The 26860-nt window shown below is 42.3% G+C and overlaps 1 protein-coding gene across 1 annotated transcript in view; it reads left to right on the top strand.

Moving 5' to 3' along the window:
* Positions 1–5759: 5759 nt before the first annotated feature.
* ARHGAP18 (Rho GTPase activating protein 18) overlaps positions 5760–26860 on the top strand; it is a 128919-nt gene continuing 107818 nt past the window's right edge. The window contains exon 1 of the mRNA XM_058676463.1: positions 5760–5955. Within this exon, the coding sequence (XP_058532446.1) occupies positions 5762–5955 (194 nt within the window). The 5' untranslated portion in view covers positions 5760–5761. The remainder of the gene's footprint in view (positions 5956–26860) is intronic.

The following is a 26860-nucleotide window of genomic DNA, read 5'->3' on the forward strand; positions in this document are numbered from 1 at the left end:
GGGTTACACACATTCAGGCTTCCATGTGCTAATTCTGCCAGCTGTTAACTGAGTGACCTCCAATACCTCATCTGCTAAATAGGAATAATTTTAATATCTGTCTTGATATTATTGTGGCAATTAAAGATGGGACTGTGGTCCATGCCTGACAAAGAAGTGTCCAAATCTTTGTGGTTATTGCTTATTGGTAATAAGCACAATGACTAAGTTTTTTATAGATATCTCCTAGGAAGCTTAAGTCTGCCTCTGGCTATACCAGTTGGGAATTATCACAGGCATGGCTAGAATTTTCTCCCTGGAGGAGCAGTTAAGAAAATAGCTTTGACGATAGTACAGAGATGTTTAGGGCTGTCCAGAAAGGATGTAAAAGCACGTAAACGCATGTTCTTAAATATTTATTTTGATTGGAAAGGCAGATCAGATTTACAGAGAGAAGGAAATACAAAGATAAAGATCTCTCATCTGCTGGTTCATTCCCAAAATAGCTGTGACGCTGGAGCTGAGCTGATTGAAGCTAGGAGCTTCTTCCAGTTCTCTCATGTGGCTGCTGCACCCTGAGACTTGGAGCCATCCTCTTTTGCTTTCTCAGGCCACAAGCAGATAATTAGATGGGAAGTAGAGTAGCCAGGACACAAAGGGGTGCCCATATGGGATCCTGGTGCTTGCAAGGTGAGGTTTTAGCTACTGAGCCATTGCACTGGGACAGGAGTATTTTTGTTTTGTTCTGTTTTGTCTTGTTTTCCTCCCAGAAACAATTAGTAACAGTGAGAACAGTTTCTAGGGAAGTAAGTTAGTCTATACAGGAGATGTTCTTCATTCATAGTACCCCAGCACACTAATGGCGACCATGTAGGCTCCTAAGAATTATTCCTGGGCCCTGCGCGATGGCCTAGTGGCTAAAGTCCTTGCCTTGAGTGCATCAGGACCCCGTATGCATACTAGTTTTAGTCCTGGCTGCCCCTCTTTCCATCCAGCTCCCTGCTTGTGGTCTGGGAAAGCAGTCGAGGACGGCCCAAATGGGACCCTGCACCCATGTGGGAGACCTGGAAGAAGCTCCTGGCCCCTGGTGTCAGAGTGGCTAAGCCCCGGCCATTGTACCCACTTGAGGAGTGAATCATCAGATGGAAGATCTTTCTGTCTCTCCTCCCCTTTGCATATCTGCCTTTCTAATAAAAATAAATATTTAAAAAAAATTATTCCTGCAAAAGGTTAGTAAAACATCAGTTGGAAGGTGCTAGAACATTCTCTCTTCATTAGTTAAATGTCATTTTATAAATCTAGATATTATCAACTATGTAAAACTTCAACTTCGTCAATGATTAATGTGTGCAAGTTCTTATTTTAAGAATGTAATTTGGCTTTTACGTTGTCAATTGAAAGGACATTTATCACAAAACTTGGTTTCTATCATCTTACAGTGATCAAGTGTACACTCTTCCCTTAGATAATTCCTTTTGAATCAATTGAAAAATTTTTAGGAAATAGTGATTAGATTCTAATTCAATGAATATTTGATCCCCATCAAATATAAACACATTAGTAAATAGGCTCCAAAATCATACAAAAGCTAGTTGCAAAGACACTTGATAGTATTTGCCTTGAACATAAAACATTTTCTTCATTCTTTGAACATAGTTGTCAAATTGTCAGATGCTTTGATATTAGCTCGACCCTATTTTTAACAGCATATCTGAGTACACAAATTACGGAGTTTTTTTCCTTCTGACATCCTGTATACCCATTGAAGAAACAAATGAAATGTTTAAGCAGTGTTGATGTTAAATATTTTGTAAGCTGTTTCACAACAGGAAAGTATTTGACATGTCCTTGGCAGATTGGAAAATTAGCATCTTCAAGGACAGGATTTTCAGTGTTTGCTTAAAATATTCATGCAAGGGAGCAAAAGAGCATCTTTCTTGCATTTTCATAAAATATGTCTATAATATAAAGGGTGGAGCCTGATTAAAGCCTGCCAAGGTGTAGGGTGTAGAGTAAGAACTGCCTTCAGAAAATGGTGGTGTTAGTTGGATTTGCTTCCCTGAGGCACAGGAAAATTCTAAAAATCATGTCTAATGTTTGCGATCCGTGTCTGAAGTTGTATACCAAATCGTAATTCCAGCTGCTGCTTGCATAGGACGGGAAACATCCCCAGTCTAGGCGCAGAGCTCAGTGGCAGAAAAGGAGGAGTTAGGAGAATTGTCATGATTTTGAATGTTAACTGAGTAGGATTCCAAAGTTACTAAACCATGTGATTCAATTTGTTTCCCATTTAATTTTCTGCCTCATGGAACTTAGAAAGCGTGCTTATTATGAACCCACTTACTACTGTAAACATGTAAAATAACTACAACTCAGCTTGCACAGTGTGATTTATTTATTATTGAACAAGCAAAGAATATAAGTGGGCAAAGATACGACTTAATCACTACTTGCATTGCAGCTGGACAAATCACTTGACCATGTACTGTCTCCAGAGAGTTGTCAGTGACTGCTCATGATGCGCATGACCTTAACAGACTAAAGATGAAGGAGGAAACACAGGAGACAAAGGAGGAAGATGAGAAGGATGTCCAGAACAGAAGGAGGAAATGGGAAAGAAGATTTTCCCGAAGCTAGTCTCTAGGGATGACCACCAACAGTTGTCTAAGAGAAGGATTCCAATTGCTCTCTTTCCAGAGTAGCTACCACAACAACATGAGTGAACATGGGGAGAGGCATGAGTCATTTTCCCACCGAAGGGCATTCAAGACAAAATGTGTCTACTCTGACTTATTTGTCTTTTGAATCTCTGGTTTTTCACTTTACTAAAATTGGTGAATATTTCACTACTGGTGTGTGTCGGTTTGTGTATAGAAACCCCCTGTCTGGTATTCCTTCCTTTCACATTACTATTGAATAGTTTTAAGAGACACTTTAGATCCAGTCAGGTCTTCCTCAATGCAGCATTCACTAAAATTCTGGTGTGTGGAAGAAGTAGACATAAGCGAAGGGCAGGGAGTGACAGCAGGACCTGGGGGCACCATGTGTGGCAGGTGCAGTGGAAGGTCCTTTGGGTGACAGTACAAGATGTTCTTGCCTTACCCGAGTTCAGAACTGCATCCTTGATACAGAGCCAATGAAGGCTTTCCAGCCACAAGAAGGCTGTACAGGGTGATTATAACGTGTGGGATAATTGGAGAAGGTAGCAAGGACATGGCCTGAAAGGTTCAATACTTAATTATAGGATCCCGAAGTAGCTGAGGCGATGAGAATAGAAAGGTACCATTAGGGAGAGCCCTACATGGGAATAGAAAAACTAAGCAACCTATTGTGGAACAGGAGGAAGACACAAAAAACTCAAAGATTTGTGTTACTCAGTGTCTATCGTAGAAACAAACGTTTCTTAAAAATAAACTTTAGGGACCTGGCCGCCGTGGCCTAGTGGCTAAAGTCCTCTCACTGAACGCCCTGGGATCCCATATGAGCTCCGGTTCTAATCCTAGAAACTCCACTTCCCATTCAGCTCCATGCTTGTGGCCTGGGAAAGCAGTCGAGGATGGCCCAAAGCCTTGGGATCCTGCACCCGCGTGGGAGACCTGGAGGAGGTTTCTGGCTTCTGGCTCTGGATCGGGGCAGCATTGGCCTTTGCAGTCACTTGGGGAGTGAATCATCGGACGGAAGATCTTCCTTTCTCTCTCTCCTCCTCTCTTTATATCTGACTTGCCAATAAAAAATAAATCTCTGAAAAAAATAATAAATTTTAGAAAGAAAGAGGTAGGCATTTGGCTTAGGTGTTAGCATCCCTGAATCCCATATTCATATTTAGCATCAGGGTTCAAAGTCTGGAATTTGCTGCTGCTTTTATTGTCCTAATAATGTGCGCCCCAGCAGACATTAAGTGATGGTTCAGTTAGTTTGGACCCTGCTACCCATGGGAAACCTGGATTGAGTTGCCTTTGCCTCATGTGATTGCAAGCATTTGATATGTGAGGAGGTAGATGGTAAACAAATATCTGTCTCCCTCTGTGTGTCTCTGCTTTTTAGATTAAAATGCTTCAGTTAAAAATTTTTTTTGATAATTTGAGTAGGAATGAACAAATTGCTTATTTCTTGCTGTTTTGTTTAAGTATGTACTGACAGAACAATGAAACTGAAAGCTTGTTTAGTGTACCTGTCTAAAATCCCTAATAATCACAAAGATAGACTAGTAGGTACACAAAAAAGGGAAGTATTTTTCTTAAAATGGTTATTTGAAAGTCAGTGAGAATCTATTATCGCTTCATTCCTATAATACCAGGGTTGGGCCAGGATCCAGGAGCTTTTCATCCGTGTGTCTCACGTGGGCAGCAGGGTTCGAACACTTCGACCATTTTCTGCTGCTTTTCCTAGACCGTTAGTAGGGAGTCGGATCGGAGGTGGACCGGATGCTGAGGTAGCAGCTGAGCCCACGACACCATGACACTGACCCCAAGGACTTAAGCTTTATGCAAAAAAGAGCAACATCTCTTCCATTTTTCATGTCTTGAGCCTGTTTATTCATCTGTAAAACAAGGAATAATATGCTGGTTAAAAAGGGGAATTTAACATAGAATTCTACTCAAATCCAGGCATATAACAACTGTCTTGTCCAGATACCTAACTGGTTCCTATGTTAATATGTGAACAGAATGATGAAACTGAAAGCTTGTTTATGAGGAATTTTAGACATGCAGACCAATAGATCATCACATTAATACCCTTAATTTCCTTGTAACATACAAGGGTGTGTGTTGGACCCTAAGCATTAAGCCACCCACATGCTTAATTGGAGTGGGTGGATTCCATACCAGCTCTGTTCCTAGTTGTGTCTGCAGACCCTAGGAGTTAGTAAGTGGTTGGCCCCTGCTCTTTAGGGGAGAGGGCAGAATTAATTTCCAGCTGTTGGCTTTTGCTCAATCCATCCCTGGCTGCTGTGTGGGTTTGGAGAGTGAACCAGTCGTTTGGTGCTTGGTCTCTTACATACATAAATAATTCATTTAAAAAATGCAGTTGATAATGCCTGTTTTGTAGGGTGAGACACAGTGAATATATAATGTATAAGTATGTAAATGAGCATGTAACACACATGACATGCTTGTTCCAGAAAGAATAGTGGATAGTAGATGCTCATTGAAGGGTGATTTTTTTATCCACAGCAATAACATTTAAAAAACAGTGGGAAGATGTGTCTCTTTGCCACCCTGCAAAGTGTTTTTGATTAAACGAGAGGTAAATTTGGCACTGACTTTTATGGGAAAGAAAGTGACACTGCAGGGCACACAAGTCATTTTTATAAGAGTATTTTGTACAGAACCCAGAGGGAAAGTCAGTTTTGCTGCACTAGCTAGTGCAGTTGTTAATCTCAATGCTGAAGAGAAGGAGTTAAGAAATGCCCTTACTCATGTTTCACGAGGTAGCAGAAATTATCAGATGGAAACAGGAATTGAAGGTTTGGGGGGGTGGTAAGGCTCTGCAAAAACTCAATTGTTTCCTAACCTACAAGGTTTGTGTTCATATTAAAACCTAAATGCATAACATGGCAGTCTAATCAGATCAGAACAACTTAGTGTAGGGGAAGCAACCCCCCCCCCCCCCCCCACACACACACACTAACTACAGCCTCTTAGACTGAAATTGCCCTGGCTTTCAACAATCCTCTTGAGTCACAGCTTCTAATCCTTGAGCCAGGAAGCTCTCCCCGGGCGAAACCCCGCCCTCCCCATGTGAATCGCCCGGCCTCAGGGGGGTGGAGCCGGCGATGCTAATGAGCGAGTTGCCAGGCGAGGCAGGAACTTCATTCCCTTCTCCGTGTCAGGATCGCAGAAATTATGCCCCTTCTGTCACCATGAGCTGGCTCTCCAGTTCCCAGGGAGTTGTGCTCACTGCCTACCACCCCAGCGGCAAGGACCAGGCCGTGGGGGACAGCCATGGCAAGGGAGGTGAGGAAGCCACCTCGAGGTAAGCCAGAAAACAAAACCAAACCCTTTTACCTGCTCCAGGAAAAAAAAAGTGACAGGGAAGTTGGTGTGGGGGAGAAGGGGATTACCTCTGCACTCTGCAGGCACCTGACTTCCTGCAACAGCAGAGCTGTTTGCGGGGAGAATCTGTGTGTTGCCCCTCTGGTTTAGGTCCACAATAGCCCATGTCACTCCTGGTGAAACTGGGGAGATGGCTGCAAGGCTCTCAGACCATTTGCTTAGCAGGTGCACTTGCAAATGCTGAAAGATCAAATGACTGTATTTGACACACTTCCTATGAGATGGAATTCTTGAATGGGCTCAAGGCACAGCCACTGGAACTGTTAGTTGGGAAAGTCTGCCAAAAAAAAAGAGGGAGGCTGTTCATTGTACAAGCTGTTGTTGTTGGAGTGTGAGTATGTATGTGTGCGTAAGTGTGTGTGTGTTTCCTCTTTCCTGGCTGAAAGCAAAGCTCTTAGGCAAAAAGCCCAGGACACTGGCCCGTGGCAGTCTGTTTCACATTCTTTTGTGTATGTGAACACCCCCCTCCCCCGCCTCGGCCCCTGCAACTCCCTCTGGCTTTTGACAAGGAGTTTTTGTCAGCAAGTAGTACTCTGCTGCCAAAGTAAAATGTGGTTAATGTGAAATCATTTTATAGGCAGAGAGAGCAAGTGTTCTATAGCCCACTGAGGCGCAAAGAGTACCTTTCCCCACTTGGTGTACTTTGTTCTGTTTTCCAAGGGCTTTTTCCCTCTTTCTCCCCTAATGACCTTCTCGCTAGCTGGACATTTTTCCCTCCAGTCTTAGATATAAATAGTCAATATTGGCCCAGAAGATTGCAAAAAGCAAATGCTAATCTAATAGCCCCGGACACTAAATTAGTTACCAGTAAGCACATTTCCTCCTTGATGTTTAATGTGATAATAAAACCTTCTTTGTTCTTATGTGACTTATGTCTATGCCTTAAGAGCTGAAATAATGCCGCCTTTCATTTGTTATGAAATCCTCAAACATGGGGGGGAGGGAGAAAAATCAAAGAATTGGCTGTGAAACTCCGAGTTAGATGCTCAGGCCAACTGAAATTTTTGCTCAGCTAGCATCCACAGGATGCCTTCCATTAAATGAATTCAGGTCCACAGATGAAAAAGAATGTTTGCTTATGCTTTTGATGTGTTAGTATTTTATTTTCAGTCATTGGAAGTGTTTCCTGGCAAAGATCATCACATGTTTTCATTCCATTTTGCTGTAGGACATCATGTATTGGTAGTATGTCAGTACTAATCAATTCCAGTGTACCATAACTTGGATTCTACCTGGTAGTCACAGTGGATGAAACTGGACCAGCTCAGCATATTCTCTGTGGACTCTAGGTTGAAGTGTCCTGAGGCTCTATGCAGAATTTTGGGTGCTACACGTGAGTGAGGAAACATTTAGGGACCTGAATCCCAAGCTTCTCAGTTTCTCTTTGAGGCCCCTACTCCCTGGTGTTCGGGTGGCTGTGAAGTTCGTTGTTCTGGGCTTTTGCCTGTGGCTGAATGTTCACTTCTTAAAACTTTGTAACCAATGCTTGCAGTTTTCCTTGCCCGTATTGTAGATGGCCTATACTTGAATAGGTTGAGAGAGCAAAAGGGATGAACAAGTCATTCTCCACTTAAGCTGAAGCAGAACCGTGAGGCACTGAGGTGGCAGGGTGGACAGGACCTGCACAGTGAGAAGTTTCTCTTGGGGGGGGCGGTGATAGCTCCAGGTCACTTTCCAGATGCTTCCATCTCCCCACTGAGTCTCTGATTGCAAGCCCACACAGCCCCAAATTCCTACTGTTGCACTGGAGCCCAAGGCATAACTATTTTTATTGGCTGCAGAAATGAGAGCTTAGTTTGAGGGCTGGGAAGAAAAGCAGGAAGACAACAGGGGACAGTTCTGATTAACTTTTACCTTTAAGCAGGGAAGAATTTATCTGATAAGGATGATGTTACTTTGGGAGGCAACTTGTTTAGCTTAGAAAGGCTGAGATACTGGAATGGCATGAGGGTGGGGTTGGATGGCCAGACGGGTATGGAGGATGGAATAGGGTCATTATCGCCTGTGGTTTGTAACGATGAGGGGGTTTTGGGGGTGGTTTCCACTGGGCTTGGGTTCTGGCCAGGTGCATCGGTAGCATGGGAAGGTACTCTATAAGTTGCCTATATGAAAACATTTTCCAAAATTTAAAAACAAAACAAAGAAAATGAAACTTTGAAAATGGGGATAAATTAGGTTCTGCACTGATTTCTCAGAGGTTTCTGGAGGGAGCGCAAAGACCTGACTTTGACCCCCAAGAACGTGCCTCTCGTAAGTAATGTGTTCTGATGAATATTTACTCATTTGGCTCGAGGTAAATTCATGCATCTATAATGCTATTTGACAAGAATAAGGAGCTATGGATATGATTTAGGATATTATAAGCAATTTGGCTTGCATTTCATTTAAAAAAATGTTTTTAGTTTTTTGAATCTGTTAGTCTGAAATTCCCTCCATTCCATGACTCCTCCTTATCAGAGCTTGTTTCTAAGATGTCAGATTAATGAATTCCTCCTCCAGCTCCTGGTTAGAGCCTCGCTAGTATTTGCAAACTCCTGTTTTCATCATCGCTGTGATATTTTCTGCTCAAAACATGTGTATTGAAAAAATATGTTAACACTAGTTGTTCTTGCTGACTTGTACACGGCCAAATATTTCCAAAGGAAACTACTTTTTATGAGTGGTTATATTTATAGGACTTCATTTACTTGTTTTCAAGTAGGCTTCCTAGTATTTACTTTTGAAAGGACTTTTTCAAAGAATAATGCTCTTTGTCTATTTCTGTTCCCTTGTTCATGAAGAAAAACAATTCCAATTGTTACATACGATTTTTCTTTTTTTAAAGATTTATTTAATATATTGGAAAGGCAGATGCATAGAGACGAGAGACAGAGGAAGATCTACCGTATGATGGTTCACTTCCCAAGTGGCCGCAATGGCTGAAGCTGAGCCAATCCGAAGTCAGGATCCTCTTCCGGGTCTCCCATTTGGGTGCAGGGTCCAAAAGCTTTGGGCCATCCTCAATTGCCTTCCCAGGCCACAAGCAGGGAGCTGGATGGGAAGTGGAGCCGCCAGGATTAGAACCAGCGCCCATATGGGATCCTGGCGTGTTGAAGGCAAGGACTTTAACCGCTGCGCTATCAAACTGGGCCTGTTATGTACCATTTCTAAAAAATATTTTGATATTAATGTCAGTGACCTTTTTTCCCCCTAATTGAGTCTTTAAACTCTTTAGCTGAAGAAGCTGAATAATGAGATTATTTTTGTCTTTAAAAATAAGAACGTGGGATTCACCATGGAACCTTTTGCTAAGTCCATTTGTCATTGAAACTGGATTGGTAGAACCAAGAGATACTACATTGTTGTGGCATAAATCTTGGGCCCTGGGGAAATTATTGGGTTCCCATCCCAGCTCATCAATGATACAGCCTTGAAGATGTTATTTAGCTTCCTTGCTTCCTGTTCTCTGAATGTACCGTTCTTTGGAACTGTTCAGTGGGATAGTGTATGTGAAGGCCACAGGACCTGCCCAGAGAAACCTGCTACTTCCTAACACTATGTGAAGAGAAGCAAAGAAATCATCTTATTTTTGCAGTTCACAGCATGTTTTTGCTTATTTCGGGAGCATTTTTTTTTTTTTTGGTAGATGTTGTTTTGTCCTATGTTCAGAAACGTAGGCATACACTACGTGCTTAACTAAGAATGACATAAACATCTTGGCCTTTGAATGTTCTTTTTTGGCCTATGGCAATGTGTACAACCTGAACTAGCAAGAGCCACCAAAAACAAACCTGCCCTGGGGCACGGAGGGACATTGAGGTGTGCAGACCTTGACTTTTATGGTGAGATGGAATGTGGGTGGGTCCTTCTTTGGCGGCTGGACCTGGACCTGCCTCCACGCGTCTCTCCTCCGTATGCCGCCCAGCACCAGCATGCCAAAGGGAAGAATACTTCCATTTTCATATGCTTAGCTTTCTTCTAGCCGTGTTCAAGCCTCATTCCTTGGTTCAGTAAGCATTCCCAGTCACTTAGAGTTCCTCAAAAAATTAATGGAAAATGAAATTGCAAAGTTATTTGGTGTAAAAGTTTGAAATCTGTATATGAGGATCTTAAAAAATATTTATGAAAAATGAATATCTTCATTTTGAGACAGGTAATGCTTGCCTTTTTATTGTATTTATAAATTTTTGCTTTCATCTGTGTGCCTATTTTTTGACTGTTAGATGTATGTATTTTGAATGTAATGAACCAGAAATTATAATCCCGTTCCCAGCAGATAAACACCTGCTGAAAATTTGCCTTGTTTTCAAAGTTTACTTCTTCCTCCTGCTGTACAAGTGCATCATGCATGCTTATTTCTTTGAAGTGGCGCTTGCTCTTGTTTGAAGGTTCACTGACATTGTTTTTATAGTTTGACTTTTTGTATTTGTCCTTCTGAGTGCTGCTGCGCACTGGGCTCACAACAGTTGATGGATTTAACAATATGCTTCCTTGCTAATGGCTCGCAATGAGGCTGAGGTTAAATTGTTTGTCATAATTGGACTAACCATCGAAAATTATTATTTAATTCCTCATTACTTGTAAACATCAGTTTTACATATTAGAAAAATGAACCAGTCAGTGGGCATTGTGGCACAAGAGGGTAAGGTGCCCCTTGGACCCAATGTTGGAATCACTGGGATTGAGTCCCATCTCTGCTCCTGCTTCTTTAGGTTATGGTTATTTTGTGTGCTTTTTAGGAGTAAGGATGGTTGCCAAGCTTAATGAAGAGAAATACCTCGTAGATCAGGCGGGCATCTCAGGAAAAATGGGAGAGACCAGTTTTCATTCAGACTGGAGTTCTTATAAATATATAGGCCTTTGGTTTCCCCATCCTTCTCCCTGTCTGGATGTCACTAGGCTTTTATTTTGCAAAATTCCTTCCAGAAATTCACAATGGGACAACCCCTGTGCCTTTGCTCTTGATCCGGTTCCTGCCAGAGGACCTGGGAGGCTGCAAATACTGCCTCATGGTTGAATCCCTGACATACGTGAGGGGACCAGGATGGAGTTTCTGACCCAGCCCCAGCTATTGTGAGCATTTGGGGAAGAGAACTGGCAGATTGAAGATTTCCTTCAGTCTCTATCTGTTGCACTGCCTTCCAATGAATAGAGAAGAAGAAAACAAGAAGAGCATTCAGGCTGCCAAGGCTGAAGTAGAAGCTTCCTCCTCCTGGTTCCCGTTGGCCACCTTCCCTCCCTGAGGAATGGCGGAGATTCAGGGCCTTGCTGTCCCCAGTGGGGAAGTGGGGCGGCATAATAGGATCATCGCCCTGCTTGATTTGAGGGACAGTGCACTAGGCGAGGAGTGCGCGTGCCTCTCCTGAACTTCCTTGTAGGTGTTTTCATTCCTGCTTCAAATCCTTAATGTCACATGAACATTTTGAAATGCTGTGTCTTATTGTGACAATGTTTTAGGACATTCAATGGGCTTTGTTCTTAAAAAAGATTTGTGTATATATATACAATGACTTTGCAGTAAAAATAGAGGAGGAGAGACAGAGAGGAAGATCATCCATCTGATGATTCACACCCCAAGTGACCTCCAATGGCTGGAGCTGTGCCTATCCAAAGCCAGGAGCTTCTTCAGGGTCTCCCACGCGGGTGCAGGGTCCCAAGGCTTTGGCCCGTCCCCAATTGCTTTCCCAGGCCACAGGCAGGGTGCTGAGTGGAAAGTGTGGCTGCTGGGATTAGAACTGGTGCCCATATGGGATCCCAGCACATTCAAGGTGAGGACTTTAGCCACTAGGCCACAGCGCCCTGTCCTCAATGGGCTTTATTTCTCTTGATAAAAGCAGTCAGAAGATAAGAAGCGTCACTCCTTGTGTAGGAAGAACATCAGTTTAGGCATTGGGAGTTGCTTCGGGCAGGGGAGGAAGGCTTGATTTCTGGACACTTCTGAAGATTCATCCTTCTACCTCTATGTTTGTTGCAGTGAGTGTGCCAATTTTCTTTCTTTTTTTAAAAAAAAAGTAAGCAGAAACCATGGACACCTGTGTGGTCTGTTACTACATCTGAAATCTTTTCCACACCCAGGTCCACTAAAGAACTAAATTTTTGTGTGGAAAGAGGAGCGTGGAACCTCATCACCTTCACAGCACACATGTGGCCACCTGCTTTTGGCCTCTGGAACGCTTGAGTTTTTCTGGGAAAGGGAAGTGTGTTTTGCAGGAGTCTAGGTGGGCGGGAAAGAAAGCCTGTACTCCCTTCAGCTTTAATCCACCTGCTCTCTCTAGAAGACCATTTTTCTGCCCCTGGTTGCTAACCTCATTATTCCAGCCCTATGACCTCTAATCACCACCTGGCCCATCTTCTTATTGCCTCAATTCACAGTTTTAAAAGGATACTTGATTTGTCAAATTAACCTTTCTTGGCAGGCTTTAGTGTATCTTCATACAGCTTTTCATTTGGCCATTTGGGGTCTTTTTGGGAAGCAGGACCTGTGGTTTGGACAGATACCTATAGAAAAAATGTGGCATGTTTGCTCACATGTTTAAGACAACATATCTGTATTTGTTTCCTCATCTGTAAATTAGTGAGTTAACCCTCTGTCTACCTCATGGGTTCAAAATGCATAGCTTTGGAGAATGCGAAAAAACCCACCAGATAAGGAGTATTATTACTAAATTATTTTCAGTGTGCAGCTTAAGTCTGCCTCAGGCATTTTACCTGAACAGAGTGCTCAGTGCTTTGTTGAATGGTCAGAAGCCAGTTGATTGAAGTGTTTTTGTGGGGAGGAGAGCCTGTGGGAAAGTGGGAAGGGATGACGGGGGTGTGTGTGTGTGTGTGTGAGAGAGAGAGAGAGAGAGGGAGAGGGAGAGAGAAAGGGAGAAAGAGGGAGATAGTCATTTTATACTTAAGCTTTAGTAAGGCCCCTGATCTTCCAAGGCAATTAATCAAAATGTGAATGAAAGAACTCATGAGTTGGTATGAGAGGAGACAGTCTTAGTTGTGGGTACCGGATGCTAGCTAAAGAACTTGGTTTAGAGTCCTGGATCTGGCATTTAGGAGCTGTGTGACCATGGGCCATTTATTTGCTATCTCAGATCCCACATTTTGTCTTGCTGTTTCAAACGGATTATAATCACTTCTCACTGGAGTAATAATTAAAAGGATTGAATGGGGCCTGGTGTGATAGCCTGCTGACTAAAGTCCTTATCTAGCATCTTCTGGGATCCTGTATGGTGCTGGTTTGTAACCCAGCTGCTCCATTTCTCATCCAGCTCCCTGCGTGTGGCCTAGGAAAGCAATAGAGGATGGCCTAAGGCCTTGGGACCCTGCATCCAGGTGGGAAACCCCGAAGAAGTGTCTTGACTCTTGCTTCAGACTGGCTTGCTCCGGCCTTTGCAGCCACATGGGTAGTGAACCAATGACTTGGAAGGTCTATTTGTATATCCTTTCTGCATATCTGCCTTTTCTAAAACAACCAAAAAACAAAATAAACAGAATAACGAAGTCTAAAAGAAAAAAGATTGAGGAGGCTGGTGCTGTGTGGAACAGCGAGTTATGCCACTGCATACAGTGCTGGCATCCCATAGCTGCTCCATTTCAGCTACTTGTGGTTGGGAATGCGGAGGAAGGTAGTTCATATAAGGCACCTGAATGGAGTTCCGGGCTTCTGGTTTCAGCTTGGCCCAACCACAACTGTTGGGGCCATTTGAGGAATAAACCATAAGATGGAGGTTATCAGGCCCAGTGCGGTGGCCTAGCAGCTAAATCCTCACCTTGAACATGCCAGGATCCCATATAGGTGCCGGTTCTAATCCCAGGAGCCCTGCTTCCCATCCAGCTCTCTGCCTGTGGCCTGGGAAAGCTGTTGTGCACAGCCCAAAGCCTTGGGATCCTGCACTCTTGTGGGAGACCTGGAGGAAGCAATAAATCTTTTCTTTTTCTAAAGATGGAAATTCTCTCTCCCTTTTCCCTCTCTGTAACTCTTCCTTTCAAATAAATAATAATGATAACAAAAAAGAGAAAATGACTTGATGCATGTGAACTACTGAGGCAAGTACATGGTATGAATTTCATTTTTAAAAAATTTATTTGTATTAGAAAGGCAGATCAGATTTATGGAGAAAAGGAGAAACAGTGACAACTTCCCACCACAGATTCACTCCCCAAACGGCCATAATGCCAAAACTGAGCCGATCCAGGAGCCGGGAACCTCCTCTGGGTCTCCCATGCAGGTGCAGGGTCCCAAGGTTTTGGGCTGTCCTCTACTGCTTTCCCAGGCAACAAGTAAGGAGCTTGATGGGAGGTGGATCGTCTGGGACAAGAAGCAGCATGCCCATTTAGGATTCTGGCTCCTGCAAGGTGAAGATTCAGTCAATGAGCCATTGTGGTGGGCCTGTGGTGTTCATGTTTTCTACAACAGCAGAGGCAAGTAAAAAGCTCTTAACCAACTGTTGAATTAATGTCCAATAGAGTGTTGGAGAACATGTTCAGCTTCAGTGGTAAATGGTATGGAAAAATTAAATATTTACTTAATCCATGTATTTTTGAGGCAATTGTAGGATAAATATTTCAGATAATTTCTGTAATAACTACAAAGAATATAAGACAATTAGAAGGACTTGAGGCATCAACATTTTGTTAGGGTCACTTGAATTTTGAGGAGCTTTTATTTAGTGTGAATGGATGTTTATAAATCCTATGTTACAAAGATTCGTGAACATCTAGTATAGATCCAGGAAATGTTATTAGCACCTGCTCCTCAAGGAACAAATTGACGCTGGCCCTGTAACACAGTGGCTGAAGCCACCACCTGTGATGACAATATGCTGTATCAGGATGAGAGTTTGAGTCTACTACTCCACTGCTACTGCAGAGGAAGCCCAGGAAAATGGCCCAAGTACCTGTGCCTCGCCACCAGTGTGAGGGACCCAGATGGAGATCTTTGCTCCTGGCTTGCCCTCTCCCATCTTTGGATTAATGTCCATTTTAGAAATGAGCTGGAAGATGGAAGGTCTATTTTTCTGTCTCCTTCTCTCTCTGCCTTTCAAAGAAGTTAAAACAAAAAAAAAACTTTGTTTTTCTTCTAAGCAGACAAAATTGAGGGACAGCTGAGCACTTGTGGCATAGTGGGTTAAGCTGTGGCCTGCAGTACTGTTATTCCGCATGGATTCTGCCTGAGTCCTGGCAGCTCCAGTTTCCATCCAGTTCTCTAATGGGCCTGGGAAATGAGCAGAGGAGAAACCAAAGTTCTTGGACTCTAGCACAGTGTCTGAGAGCTGGGAAGAAACTTCCGGCTTTGGCCTAGTCCAGCCTACCCGTTGCAGCCCTTTGGAGTGAACCCTACGTGGGAATCTTTGTCTTTTCCTTTCTCTCTCTGAAACTCTGCCTTCTAAATAAATAACTCTTAAATAAAAAGGACTTTACTTAGGGAATACGGACATCCCTAGTTCCCATCAGAGTGCCTTAACTTGAGTCCAGGCATCAGTCCTTATGCCAGCTGCCCGCTGATGTTCACCCTGGGAAGAAGCCGTTGAGGGCCCACATGCTGAGGTACCTGCTGCTGACACGAAAGACTCAGAGGGAGATCCAGGCTCCTGGCTTTGCCCTGTCAAGGGCATCTGGAGAGTGAACTAGCAGATGGAAGCATCCTTTCTCTTTTTTCTACCTTTCCTCCTCCCCCTCTTTATTTCAAATGAAGAGAAAAGGCGCAGTGACTTTGGGTTCTTTGGATTTTTGCAGATAAAAGTATTGTCATATCAATGCATGTAAATTATTTGAGAAAGAGATCATTTTAATTATTGATATTCAAAATGCACCTGTGCACGTCATAAGACACATACTATATGTTGATCTCACAACTGAGTAGTGTTTATGGAGCAGAAGTAAGCTGAGGGTGGAGTATCCAGGATAAAGTTCTAGAGGAATGTTTTCTCTGCAGCCCTGTTCCCTATCCCTGTACCTTCATCTCTCTTGTTACGTATTGCTAAAGAAGGACTGCGTTGTTGGGTTTGTTTTCATTGATATCATACATAATAAAAATAGAAAATATTTGAAAGGCAGAATTGCAGAGAGAAAGAGACGGGCTGAGGAAAGATGCAGGGAGGGACATCTCCTATGTACTCTGGTATGTTCCCTGGGTACTTGCAACAGGTGGGGCCAGGTCAAAGCCAGGAGCTTCATTCAGGTCCCCTGTATGAGTGCAAGGGCCCAAGCACTTGAGTCATTCTCTCACTGCCTTCCCAGACACATTAATAGGAAGCTGGTTTGGAAATGGGACAGTTGGGACCCAAATTGGAGTCCATATGTGATACAGCATTGCAGGTGGAGGCTTAATGCAGTACAGCATCATACCGGTCCTGCTATATTTATTTTAAATAGCTACCGTGCACTAGGCAGAAAACCCTATCTTTGTAACCAGCTCCTTTCGTATCTTTTGCTGCACTTGCATTACAAGTTCCTCTAAGCCTGGTAGTTCCTGCTTGTAAGTGCTTCATGAGAACTGCTGGTTTTGCTTCTATCCCTGACAAACCTGGGGAATTTTTTTGTTTTGTTTTAATAGAACTGGAAGACAGCAGAGGAAGGATGAATTGGAGGGAGAGTACAACTGTATGCCAAATAGAAATGCACATAGTGGGAAAAAGAACACTAGGATATTGGAGTTTCATAGAGCTGTGGCTCCTCTAATTCTGCCATATTACATATTAAAAGATGTCTCTTTACTCACCAGGGAACTTGAAACTCCATGCGTTTGTAGTATTGTTATGGAAATTCTGAGTTCCCAGCAACAGGTTTAGGAATCAATTTTACAAACCCAAACAAAATGTTTAATGTTTACTGAGAAACTATTCCCTGTTTCCCTGCTGCCACATCCCCCCTTTGTTAAAGGAGACGTGAAAGTGTTGGTGTGTGGCTGCCTCCAGGTAGAGCTCACTGTAATACTGCAGCGTCATCTCTAAGGTGCCTGGGAGTGTCCCATACTCCAGCCAATGTCTTTCCGTGTGTCTCAGGCTTGTGCCAGTCTTTCACCAAGGATTATATACTTATCTGCCTTCTGTCATTCATTTTGAAAGGTTTAAGAAGGAGGAAATAAACATACCCTTACTGAAGTAGATGAGAACTAGTATAACTAAGTGGAGTGAGAAATGCTTTATCAACATGCTGCTATGAAACTAGAACCATGCAGGGAATATTGGGGGGACCCACACTAACATGTATTTTGAAGATGGTATGGTTTGGGGTCACAGATCTGGTGTGTCTGTTGACTATGAAGTCATTTATAATTGAGGCAAGTATTAAGAATTATGCATTACTGAACACCATACAATTAAAATCTCAGATTTGGGTAGCTCAGAAATGCCTGAAAGAGATAAGGATATGGAATATCTTAAGTTTTAAATCATAACACATTTTTACAATGTGGTTTAATTATAAACAACTATAACAACTGTGAAGGGGCTGGCTGGTTACAGCTGATGAGCCTGGAGAAAATATATGTAAGAGTTGCAGCTCTGAGAGTGCATATTATAAAATCCAACTGGTTTCTAAAGCAGTTGTCTCATCGTCACAGTAAGGAGGCCTTGACGCAATTCCCTCCTTGAAGCATAAAACTTTTAACAGAATTTAAGTTAATTGAGATAGCATTTGAGTAAGAAAACATAAGTTGGCCACTGAAGATTGAAAGGAACTTAGGCTATTTATAGATGGTTTAGAAACATGTAACTTGACCAACTTATTCTATAATTAATGTTTTTACTAGAGTTACTAAGTGTGTGCTTGTCCATTGCTCTGTGTCCCAATAATACAGGTAAAGCTATGTTTATCTGATGGAAATTACTTGGATAAAAATAGGAATAAAGATGTGTAGTCTTTTTAAAATTTTTTACAAAAATCATTTGGAATAGAAATTTGAATAAAAATAAATTTTATGGTACAATTCCAGAGTCTGGGGTTCCTCCCGCCAAGTTCTCACTCCCAACTGATTTTTCCCATATTGTTACAATAGTATAGTCCTTCCTAAGGAGTTATAATTCCATCAGTCTGTTATTTAAGTGTGCCCAGGCTTTGCTGGTGCACACAGTGGCAGACAATCCAGCATCCCATTGTCTAGATATGTCAGATAGTTTCATTGGGAGTCCATCTTTGATTTGGAAGTAGGGAAGCGTATTGCATTGTATCTTCACATCTGGATAGGCTTTTTTTCTTAATAACAAAAATTGGCAGTCAATGATTTAACTTTGATTTTTCAGATTTAAGTTTCTTGTAACATTTTAACATTATAATATTTAAAAATTATTCTGTGTGACGCAGTGCTATCACACTGGATATAATTAGGTAATTATATAAATGTGTTAATGTCATGTTTCTGCTGTCTTAGAGCAAGGATTATATTGCTTGAAATCAGTAGAGTCCTGACGGATAACGATGAATGAGAGAAGTGGATGAATCGACAGTACAGGCCTCTGGAAAATGTGGGTTCTGGTAGAAAATCTCAGGTGGAACTTTGAAAGCCTAGAGTAAGTCCATGTCACTCGAAATACTGTCTACAGCTTAGATTTTTTTCCATGTTCCACTGTCTTGTGACTTCTGTCTTGAAGCAGCAGGTGCAGGTTTGTCATCTCATTCTGTGTAACACAATACCGTCCAATGGGCTAAAAACTATCTTTTCCTTCATCAGCCTGGAGGATCAAAGTCAAGTTCTTTCTTGGGACGATCATGCAACACAGGCCAAAGGATGGTCACCAGATGTTTGTTCTTCTGTGTGTTCGGCATCATGGCTAGCTGGCTATTTCTCTGTGTGCCACTTTTCTACGTGGCTGAGCTTGAGCTGCCTCAGGATATGGTGGTGTTAGGGCATTCAGCCTGCTGACATTCCTTCTGCCTTACCTCCAGAGTGGGTATTCCAAAAAGTTGATGTGGAGCCTATCAGGGTTCTTATGGTGCAGCCCCAGAAGTTACTCCCTAGGCTGGGTTCTATCGGTCTGTTGGTCCTAGGGCAGCCCAAATTCAAGAGCACAGGCACCTACCCTTGGGGAAAGCGAAGGGGTTGCTGATAGCCATTGACCAGCTCTTTATTACCACCAGGCTGTCTGGGTCTCCCTGCTGTTTCTAGTGTAATTGTCTACTACATGTCTGTCTCCTGAGGCTTGACTTTAAAATTGTGCATTCATATGTACCTTTCCTTTGTTTAGTAAGATTCTGTTGGGAACATTTTCTATTTATCAAAAACAATGTCTTGAGTAAGGGCCTGATATTAATTTTTCTTTACCCTAAGTGTTTGATGGATTCAGTGCCCTGTGTGTAATGGGACTCAACTCTATTTGTGAAATGATTGCTATTTCGAAAGACCGATTTTTATTGTCTGCAGGGCAATTTATTTTACTGTCTACCTACCTGCCTACCAACAATTACACTTGCCTTTCAAAAATGTTTTCCAAAACAGCTTCTAAATTTAGAAATTGATTTTAGGCATGAGTGCTGATTTGGGTTTGAGAAGAGTAGAGTACCAAGAAGGGATACTTCTTTTAAAGACTATGACAGACTGTCGCACTAAGTTCTCACTTGTAGGCTAGCTCTTCTTCTTCGTGGCATCGGAAATTAAGGGGCTCTGTCTGTTTGCTGGCAACCAAGTTGCCAAAAGCCTTTGTTGTTTACATCCAGTGATGTTTACTCTGAGGGACTATTGGGTGCAGATGTGGTATTTTGAAGCGCATAGTAATTCTTAGATTGTGTGTTACATGTGGATAATATCTCAGAGGCTATTTAAAAATTAATTACCAGTATTTGAGTTACTTGGTTTTTCAGTTCCTATGTAGTAGTTACATGTAGCAGTCATCCACTGTTACTGAGCCTTACTGTTGTTCCTCAGTAGCATCGCTGAAAGGTTTTCCTTCTTTCTTGCTGAGAAGTTTTGCTTTGCTATATTTGTTACCTTTCTGCTTCTTGCCACACTTTCTTAAAAAAAGCTAAGAAGTTCTGGTTCTAGGCTTGAAGTGATTTTTCTCTTAAATAAGGATGTTTTATAAAACAGTATATTAAGATTAGAAGGTGTTTATATATTTAAAACAGACTGAAGCTTCAATTTCGGATTATCAGTTTTAGTTAGCACGTGAATTACAAATAATTTGTCTATAGACACATACGTTACGAATTATTTGTCTACAGAAAGAGTAGAGATGTTTTGGTGGAGCATTTAATCCTTATGAATTAGTCATTTGGAAAAATACATTTTTTTTTTCCAGTGCTGACATGCCGTATGTTGTAGATTGGAAATCCTTGTCATGTCCATGTTACAAGTCAATGAAAAAGATTAATCCTGCTTTGAGCTTAGTTTGAGGCCTGAATCTTGAAGGCAAAGTCCAGGCTGGGGGCTCTAAAAATGAAAGACCCATTCAATAGCTATTTACACAACTCAGGAGAGGCTAATACTTTTTAATCTGCTTAAAGCAAAATTTCTTCCATAAGTTTGTGTTACATCCCTGTTTCTCAATGTCTGCATAGAACACTATTAATAGATGTTCCATCAGAAAGGGTTTTGTGGTCCAGTAGTTTGGTGTAAACATGCTGTAGGAATTCTTGTAGCTTATAACGTTATAGTGAATCTTTTTGATCTCCAAAAGATAGATGCAGAGACTTGTGATAGGATAGTATACTCCAAGTTTGACTTAGGAGCCTTTAGATTTTTGTGGGATACTTGTTACCGTCGTTCAAGGGGACATAATTTGTAAAATTCCAAAATATGTTTGTTTATATGTGACGTTTTGAAATTAGATACTTTAATAATAGGAGTAAGTTTAATTTTTTAAATTTGAAAACATTTTCCAAAATATATGTAAAAATGTACATAATAATAGGGTATTAGTTGTGCTCCATTTATGTATTGCTTAAGATCCAATTGGAGTAAATGTATCTACATCCTCAAATGTTTGTTTCTTTGTGGTGAAAACATAGGAAGTCCAATTTTGTAAAGGCAGATTTACAAAGAGAAGTAGGGACAGAAAGGTTTCTTCTATCCTCTGGTTCCCTCCCCAGGTGGCTGCAATGGCCAGAGCTGAGCCTAACAGAAGCCAGGATCTAGGAGCTTCTTGCACGTCCTCCCATATGGGTGCAGGGTCCCAAGGCTCTGAAGAGCCATCCTCCACTACTTTCCCAGGCCGGAAGCAAGGAGTTGCATGGGAAGTGGAGCAGCCCCTATGGGATGTAGGTGCTGCAAAATAGAGAATTAGCCTGTTGAGCTTCTGTGCTAGTTCAGAAAGTTCTATCTTAGTTTTCTTTTTTCTTAAATAGGGAAGTACATGGGGCCAGTGCAATGGCGTAACTTGCTAAGCCTCCACTTGAAGTACTGGCATCCTAAATGGGTTCTGGTTGTAATTCTGGAGTTCTATTTCCAACCCTCCTTCCTGCTAATGTCCTAGGAAAGAAGTAGAGGATGGTCCAAGGCCTTGGGCCCCTGCACCCATATGGGAGAGCTGGAAGAAATTCCTGGCACCTAGCTTTGGATAGACCCAGATCTAGCAATAGCAACCATTTGGGAAATTAACGAGCATATAAAAGAGCTCTTTTTTTATTTCTCTTTCAAGTGAAAAATAGTAAGAGGAAATAGAGAATGTTATCTGTGGTCTCTTACTTTGCAGTAAAGCCCCAGAACTTCTTGCTCTTATCTAATTGTAACTTAGTACTCTAAGTTTTTATAATAGCAGTATTTTTTAGATGTCCTCATGCTGGCCACCAAACATTTTGTAGATGTGCGCTGATTCTACAGTCTCTCCTTGGTGAACTTCTTTTCCATAGTAAAATTTATTTATTAATACCCAAGTGTCATAGAACAGAAGTCTTTTAATAAAACATTTTAAATTTATGTTTGTATAGGGACAAAAATATATTTTTTACCCCAAAGCTGATATGAAATTTTAATCACAAACTTGGAAGAAATATTCCAAGTGGCATTTTTAGTATAGTATAAACGTTGAAAGACAGTGTCACTCAAGAGATCAAATGCCATGTCGCTGGCAGGAGTATCACTTCATCTCACTAATTGTGTGGTCCTCAGTGGGCAGCCTGTTGACCATTTTGCATCCTACTGTGATAGTTTATTCTGTGTTCAAGTTCTGTTGTGTGTTCTGGAAAGCAGGTTTGTGTCTTGGGCGGGCCAGTTCTTCCATTTGGAGATGTTTGCTTGTAAGTGATTGCTTTTCAGAGCAGGAGCACTGCCTCTGAGCTGGAGGGCTAGGCCAGGTGGCTGGATGGTATTAGCCCCACGTGTGTTATGAAGACACAGAACCTGAGGCAGAATAACCTGTCTGATGTCAGACTGCTAAGGTGTGGCAGGCTGGAATTTAGACCCGGGCGGGCAGTTTGTTATCAGGGTCTTTACCATTGTTTCTTTTATAGAAGTGATATTGTTTCCATAGTGTATCAAGTGATTACGATTTCTGGTAGTATCTATAGAGCAAATTTCATGTCTGGATTCTGATAGTTTGTGTTTGCTTTTATAATGAAAACTCAACTTACTCCCTTTGGTATTTAGAGCTTATGCGAATCTGGATATGAGGTAATTCATTGGTTGTAAAATAGGCACTTGGGGAAATCACCTGTTTGGTTTCAGATGCCAAGATACCATTTGCTGCAAGAAAATAGTACATAATTAAAAAAATTTAGCCATCTTATGTAGCCTTCAAAGTGTCTCAAGTGCTTTGTGGTCGACTGTTCATGTAACAGAGTTAAATTATACCATGGATGAGAGAAAAGCAAATATTTTTTTGAGTACTCTATACATTCCAAGTGCTTTAAAATTGCATTTGTTTAATTCTCATGAGGTGAAACTCAAGATCTACAGAATGATTGGTGTGAGATCACAATTTGTATGCGACTTCGCTAACCCGGATCAGGTTTGCTCTACTGAGCATTGTGGCATGAGCATGGTTATAATTTTGCTTCCTTCTAAATAGGTACATCTGCATGTGAGCTTCCATTCATGGAGTGAATGTCATCGCTGGCAAGCCTTGATCTTGATTCTCCAAGGCATCAGTCTGGGTGTGCCCTCAGCATGGTGGGGGAGACCGGAACCCACAGGGAAGCCAGGGTTCCTGGAGATACAGCAGAGGATTCTATTCTGAGAGAGGACCTCTCTTCTCTGTCACTCAGCATTCGTGAACCAGAAACATTCTTCAAATGCGTTAAAAACTTCCCAGAACCAACCTGACACAGTGACAAGGAGTGTCTGCCAGTATTGCCAACACCAGTGGTTGTCAATGTTTTTAAGGCTTAATGATCTCATTTTCCTTCTTAGACCCACAAGTGGAGCTATAAGAGTGACTGTTCAGTCTACTCCATCTGCAAATCTTCCCCTACAATCTTGGGATTTTTTTTTTTATTACACTTTTGCTTGAGAGCTTTCCACTGCAATCCAGATGAACAGTACTCCTTGACTGTGACCCAGCCAAAGGAGCAGTTGCCAATGAGCAGCTCCTTTTCACTTAATAAAATCATTCAAATACTTCTCTAAGGCAGTAAGGATATGAAAGTCCTGGCCTACCTCAGACCTAAAGGTCACAAAATCAAACGACTGAATGTTTCAAAAGCACTTCTGATTAAATTACTGAAAGTATACAAGAAGGTGGTATGAACTGACTGGTTGGAGAGTGGTTGTAACTGTATTGGGGCCTTGGGTCCCTTTCGTTGCATTCAGATTTTGTTAGTATGTAGAATCGAGTACTTGGTTCACCATATTGACCAAGTGATTGATTCACCGTATTGTCATGGAGATTTCTGGCAAAATGACAACTGACAAGAGTTTACATGTAAACAATTTCAGTAATCAATGCAATATTTATTTTTTTAAAAGATTTATTTTATTTTTACAACAAAGTCAGATATACAGAGAGGAGGAGAGACAGAGAGGAAGATCTTTTATCTGATGATTCACTCCGCAAGTGAGTGCAACAACGGCTGGTGCTGCGCCAATCTGAAGCCAGGAGCCAGCAACTTCCAGGTCTCCCACGCGGGTGCAGGGTGCCAAAGCTTTGGGCCGTCCTCAACTGCTTTCCCAGGCCACAAGCAGGGAGCTGGATGGGAAGTGGAGCTGCTGGGATTAGAACCTGCGCCCATATGGGATCCTGGCACATTCAAGGCGAGGACTTTAGTTGCTAGGCCACAGCAATGGGCCCAAGATTTATTAAAGATTTATTAAAGAGGAGGGGAATTTCAAGAGAGAAAAAAATGGTGAAAGTGGTGTCTTTAAAGCACAATTTTGAGAGAGAGCGAAAAAAAAAGAAAAAGGCCATCAGACCGGTGTGGCAGGTACCTCCTTCCCTTCAATATCAGACACATTCTTGATTCCACGTGGTAAAAAGTCAAAGGTGGGAGTTGAACTTCGATTTACTCAAAGGTGGTTTTGAGGATACAGGACCTTTACATTGCCTGAAAAACACTTCCTGACCTTTTTTGCTATTTGGTGACAAAAGTGAGAAATTCAGGGAAGAGGGGTGTGCATTTCAATAGAGGCTACTTCTGGCTGCTCAATAGGTTTTAATCCTTGTGATCAAACCTGGAGCCGGGAAGAATTTGGCTTCCCAAAGAGTTCACAGGGGAAAACCAAGATTTTCTATCTCAATGGAAAATTTCATGAGGGGCCATGAGCCTAACTATCCTTACACTAGGCCTTTTAAGGAGCTTCCTCTTTTGTAGGCAAAGGAATTTGAAATTTGACAGAAAGCTTCAAGTGTGGGGACTGGCTTATTCTTGATCGCAAACATAGACCTGTTTTATAAATAGAGGATTTTCAGGCCAAGATGTCCCTGTATGACATGTTCCCATAAATGTCCTGCTGCCACAAAGTGCACATTTTGGTGAAAATAGAATTCTCTGTCCACTGAAACTGTTTGTTTTCCTGGGACGCCATCCTGTGCTGCTCCTACCAGGTAGAGTGGTTTGGACAGTGCTTGTATGCTTCCACATTTGTATATTCAGATCCTTGGTGCTGTATCGCTTGCCCCTACCCAGGCACTTGGATTGCCAGATGCATATTCTCTTCAGAGCCCAATCAGCAGTATGAGGACTAGAGCGTGGTCCTGGAGGGAGAAGGAGAGCCCAGGCATGGCAGGATGCATCGGTGTCGGGAGAGCTGCCTGCTCAGGCAGGCCCCGCTCCCTGGACAGCCTCTTTGAAAAGAAGGACATACACATTTTGTAAAGAGTACATCATTTCACAATGTGAAAGCAAAACTCAGGGTTATGTTCTGGCTACTCTGCTCTTGTCTTGGGCTTGTAGATTCAGAAATCTCAGATTTCCGGACTCCAAGGTCAAGAACAGTGTGAAAAATAAATAAATGGGTGGGATGGGGGGCATGGAGAGGGGTAACTGGCCTGATAGCTCAATGGCTAAATCCTCACCTTGCAAGCGCCAGGATCCCATGTGGGCACTGGTTCGTGTCCCTGCTGCTCCACTTCCCATCCCGCTCTCTGCATGTAGCCTAGTAAGTAGTGGAAGATGGTTCCAAAGTGTTGGGACCCTGTACGCATGTGTGAGCCTGGAGGAAGCTCCAGTCTACTGGCTACAGATTGACTCCGTTCCAACCGTTGCAGCCACTTGGGGAATGAACCAGCACACAGAAGATCTTTCTTTTTCTGTAAATATGATCTGCCTTTCCGATAAAATAAATCTTTTTTTAATACATATATATTTTATAAAGATCTATTTATTTTTATTACAAAATCAGATACACAGAGAGGAGGAAAGACAGAGGAGGATCTTCCATATGATCATTTACTCCCCAAGTGATCACAGCGGCTGGTTCTGTGCCAATCCGAAGCCAGGAGCCAGGAGCCAGGAGCCAGGAACTTCCTCCGGGTCTCCCACGTGGGTGCAGGATCCCAAGGCTTTGGGCCGTCCTCGACTGCTTTCCCACGCCACATCCAGGGAACTGGATGGGAAGTGGAGCTGCCAGGATTAGAACCAGTGCCCATATGGGATCCTGGGCACATTCAAGGCAAGGAATTTTTAGCCACTAGGCCATGGTGCTGGGCCCAAATAAAGAAGTCTTAAAAAAAGAATATAAAACAAACGGCTAGGTACTGGAGGAGAAAACAGTTTTGGAAGGAGGGGAGTTTTTCCTGTCACTTTCCAGAGGTGCTGGCTTTGTCAGCACAGAGGAAGGCCTGCGTGGCCACACCAAGAGGCTGCCTGTGTGGTAATGCAGCTGGTCAGGACGGAGGCATCGGGCTGGGGACAGAGCCTTGCCAAGAGCTCAGGCCATGGCGCCCCAGCAGTCCTGTGAGTGGGGATCAGTGTTGTCCAGTGTCAGAGTTCCAACCCCCTCGGTTTTGCTTCCGGGTAGGCAGCCACCAGGAAAGCACCTATCCAGATGTACCCATTTTGTTTTATTTTTTTAATTGGTAGGATTGAAGTTAAAAATAACCACCACTACTATAAAACTTGGTTCTGTGTGCTCTTGGTCAGTAAATGGTAATGCCTGGTGACAGCACTTCAAATTTTTGCCTAAAATAATTAAGCATCTTGGAAAGAGTGAATTTCGTTAGGAAAATTGAGCTTATTCAGCAGAATGTTCCAGAACAGAGAATTTGTTTCAGCTTGTGATAGACTTCTCCAGGAAGCTCTCAGGATGATTCTGTGTCTAATCAGCCCCAGTTATTTCCTTGTTTTTTTCTGTTCTAATTTACGTTTTAAGTGGAGTTCCTCAGGCTACCAAAGGCTCCAAAATGGTAGAAGCTAGGGCCGAAGTTGGCCTAGTCCCTTACCAAGGACTGAAGTTGAGTGAAAAGTTGGTGTACTGATGCTGAAGGAGGCCATTTCCTGGTCATTCCATTGCTTTTCTTTTTTCTTTTTTTTTTTTTTTTTTAAAG

Source organism: Ochotona princeps, chromosome 1, assembly GCF_030435755.1.
Source record: "Ochotona princeps isolate mOchPri1 chromosome 1, mOchPri1.hap1, whole genome shotgun sequence".
Taxonomy (NCBI): domain Eukaryota; kingdom Metazoa; phylum Chordata; class Mammalia; order Lagomorpha; family Ochotonidae; genus Ochotona; species Ochotona princeps.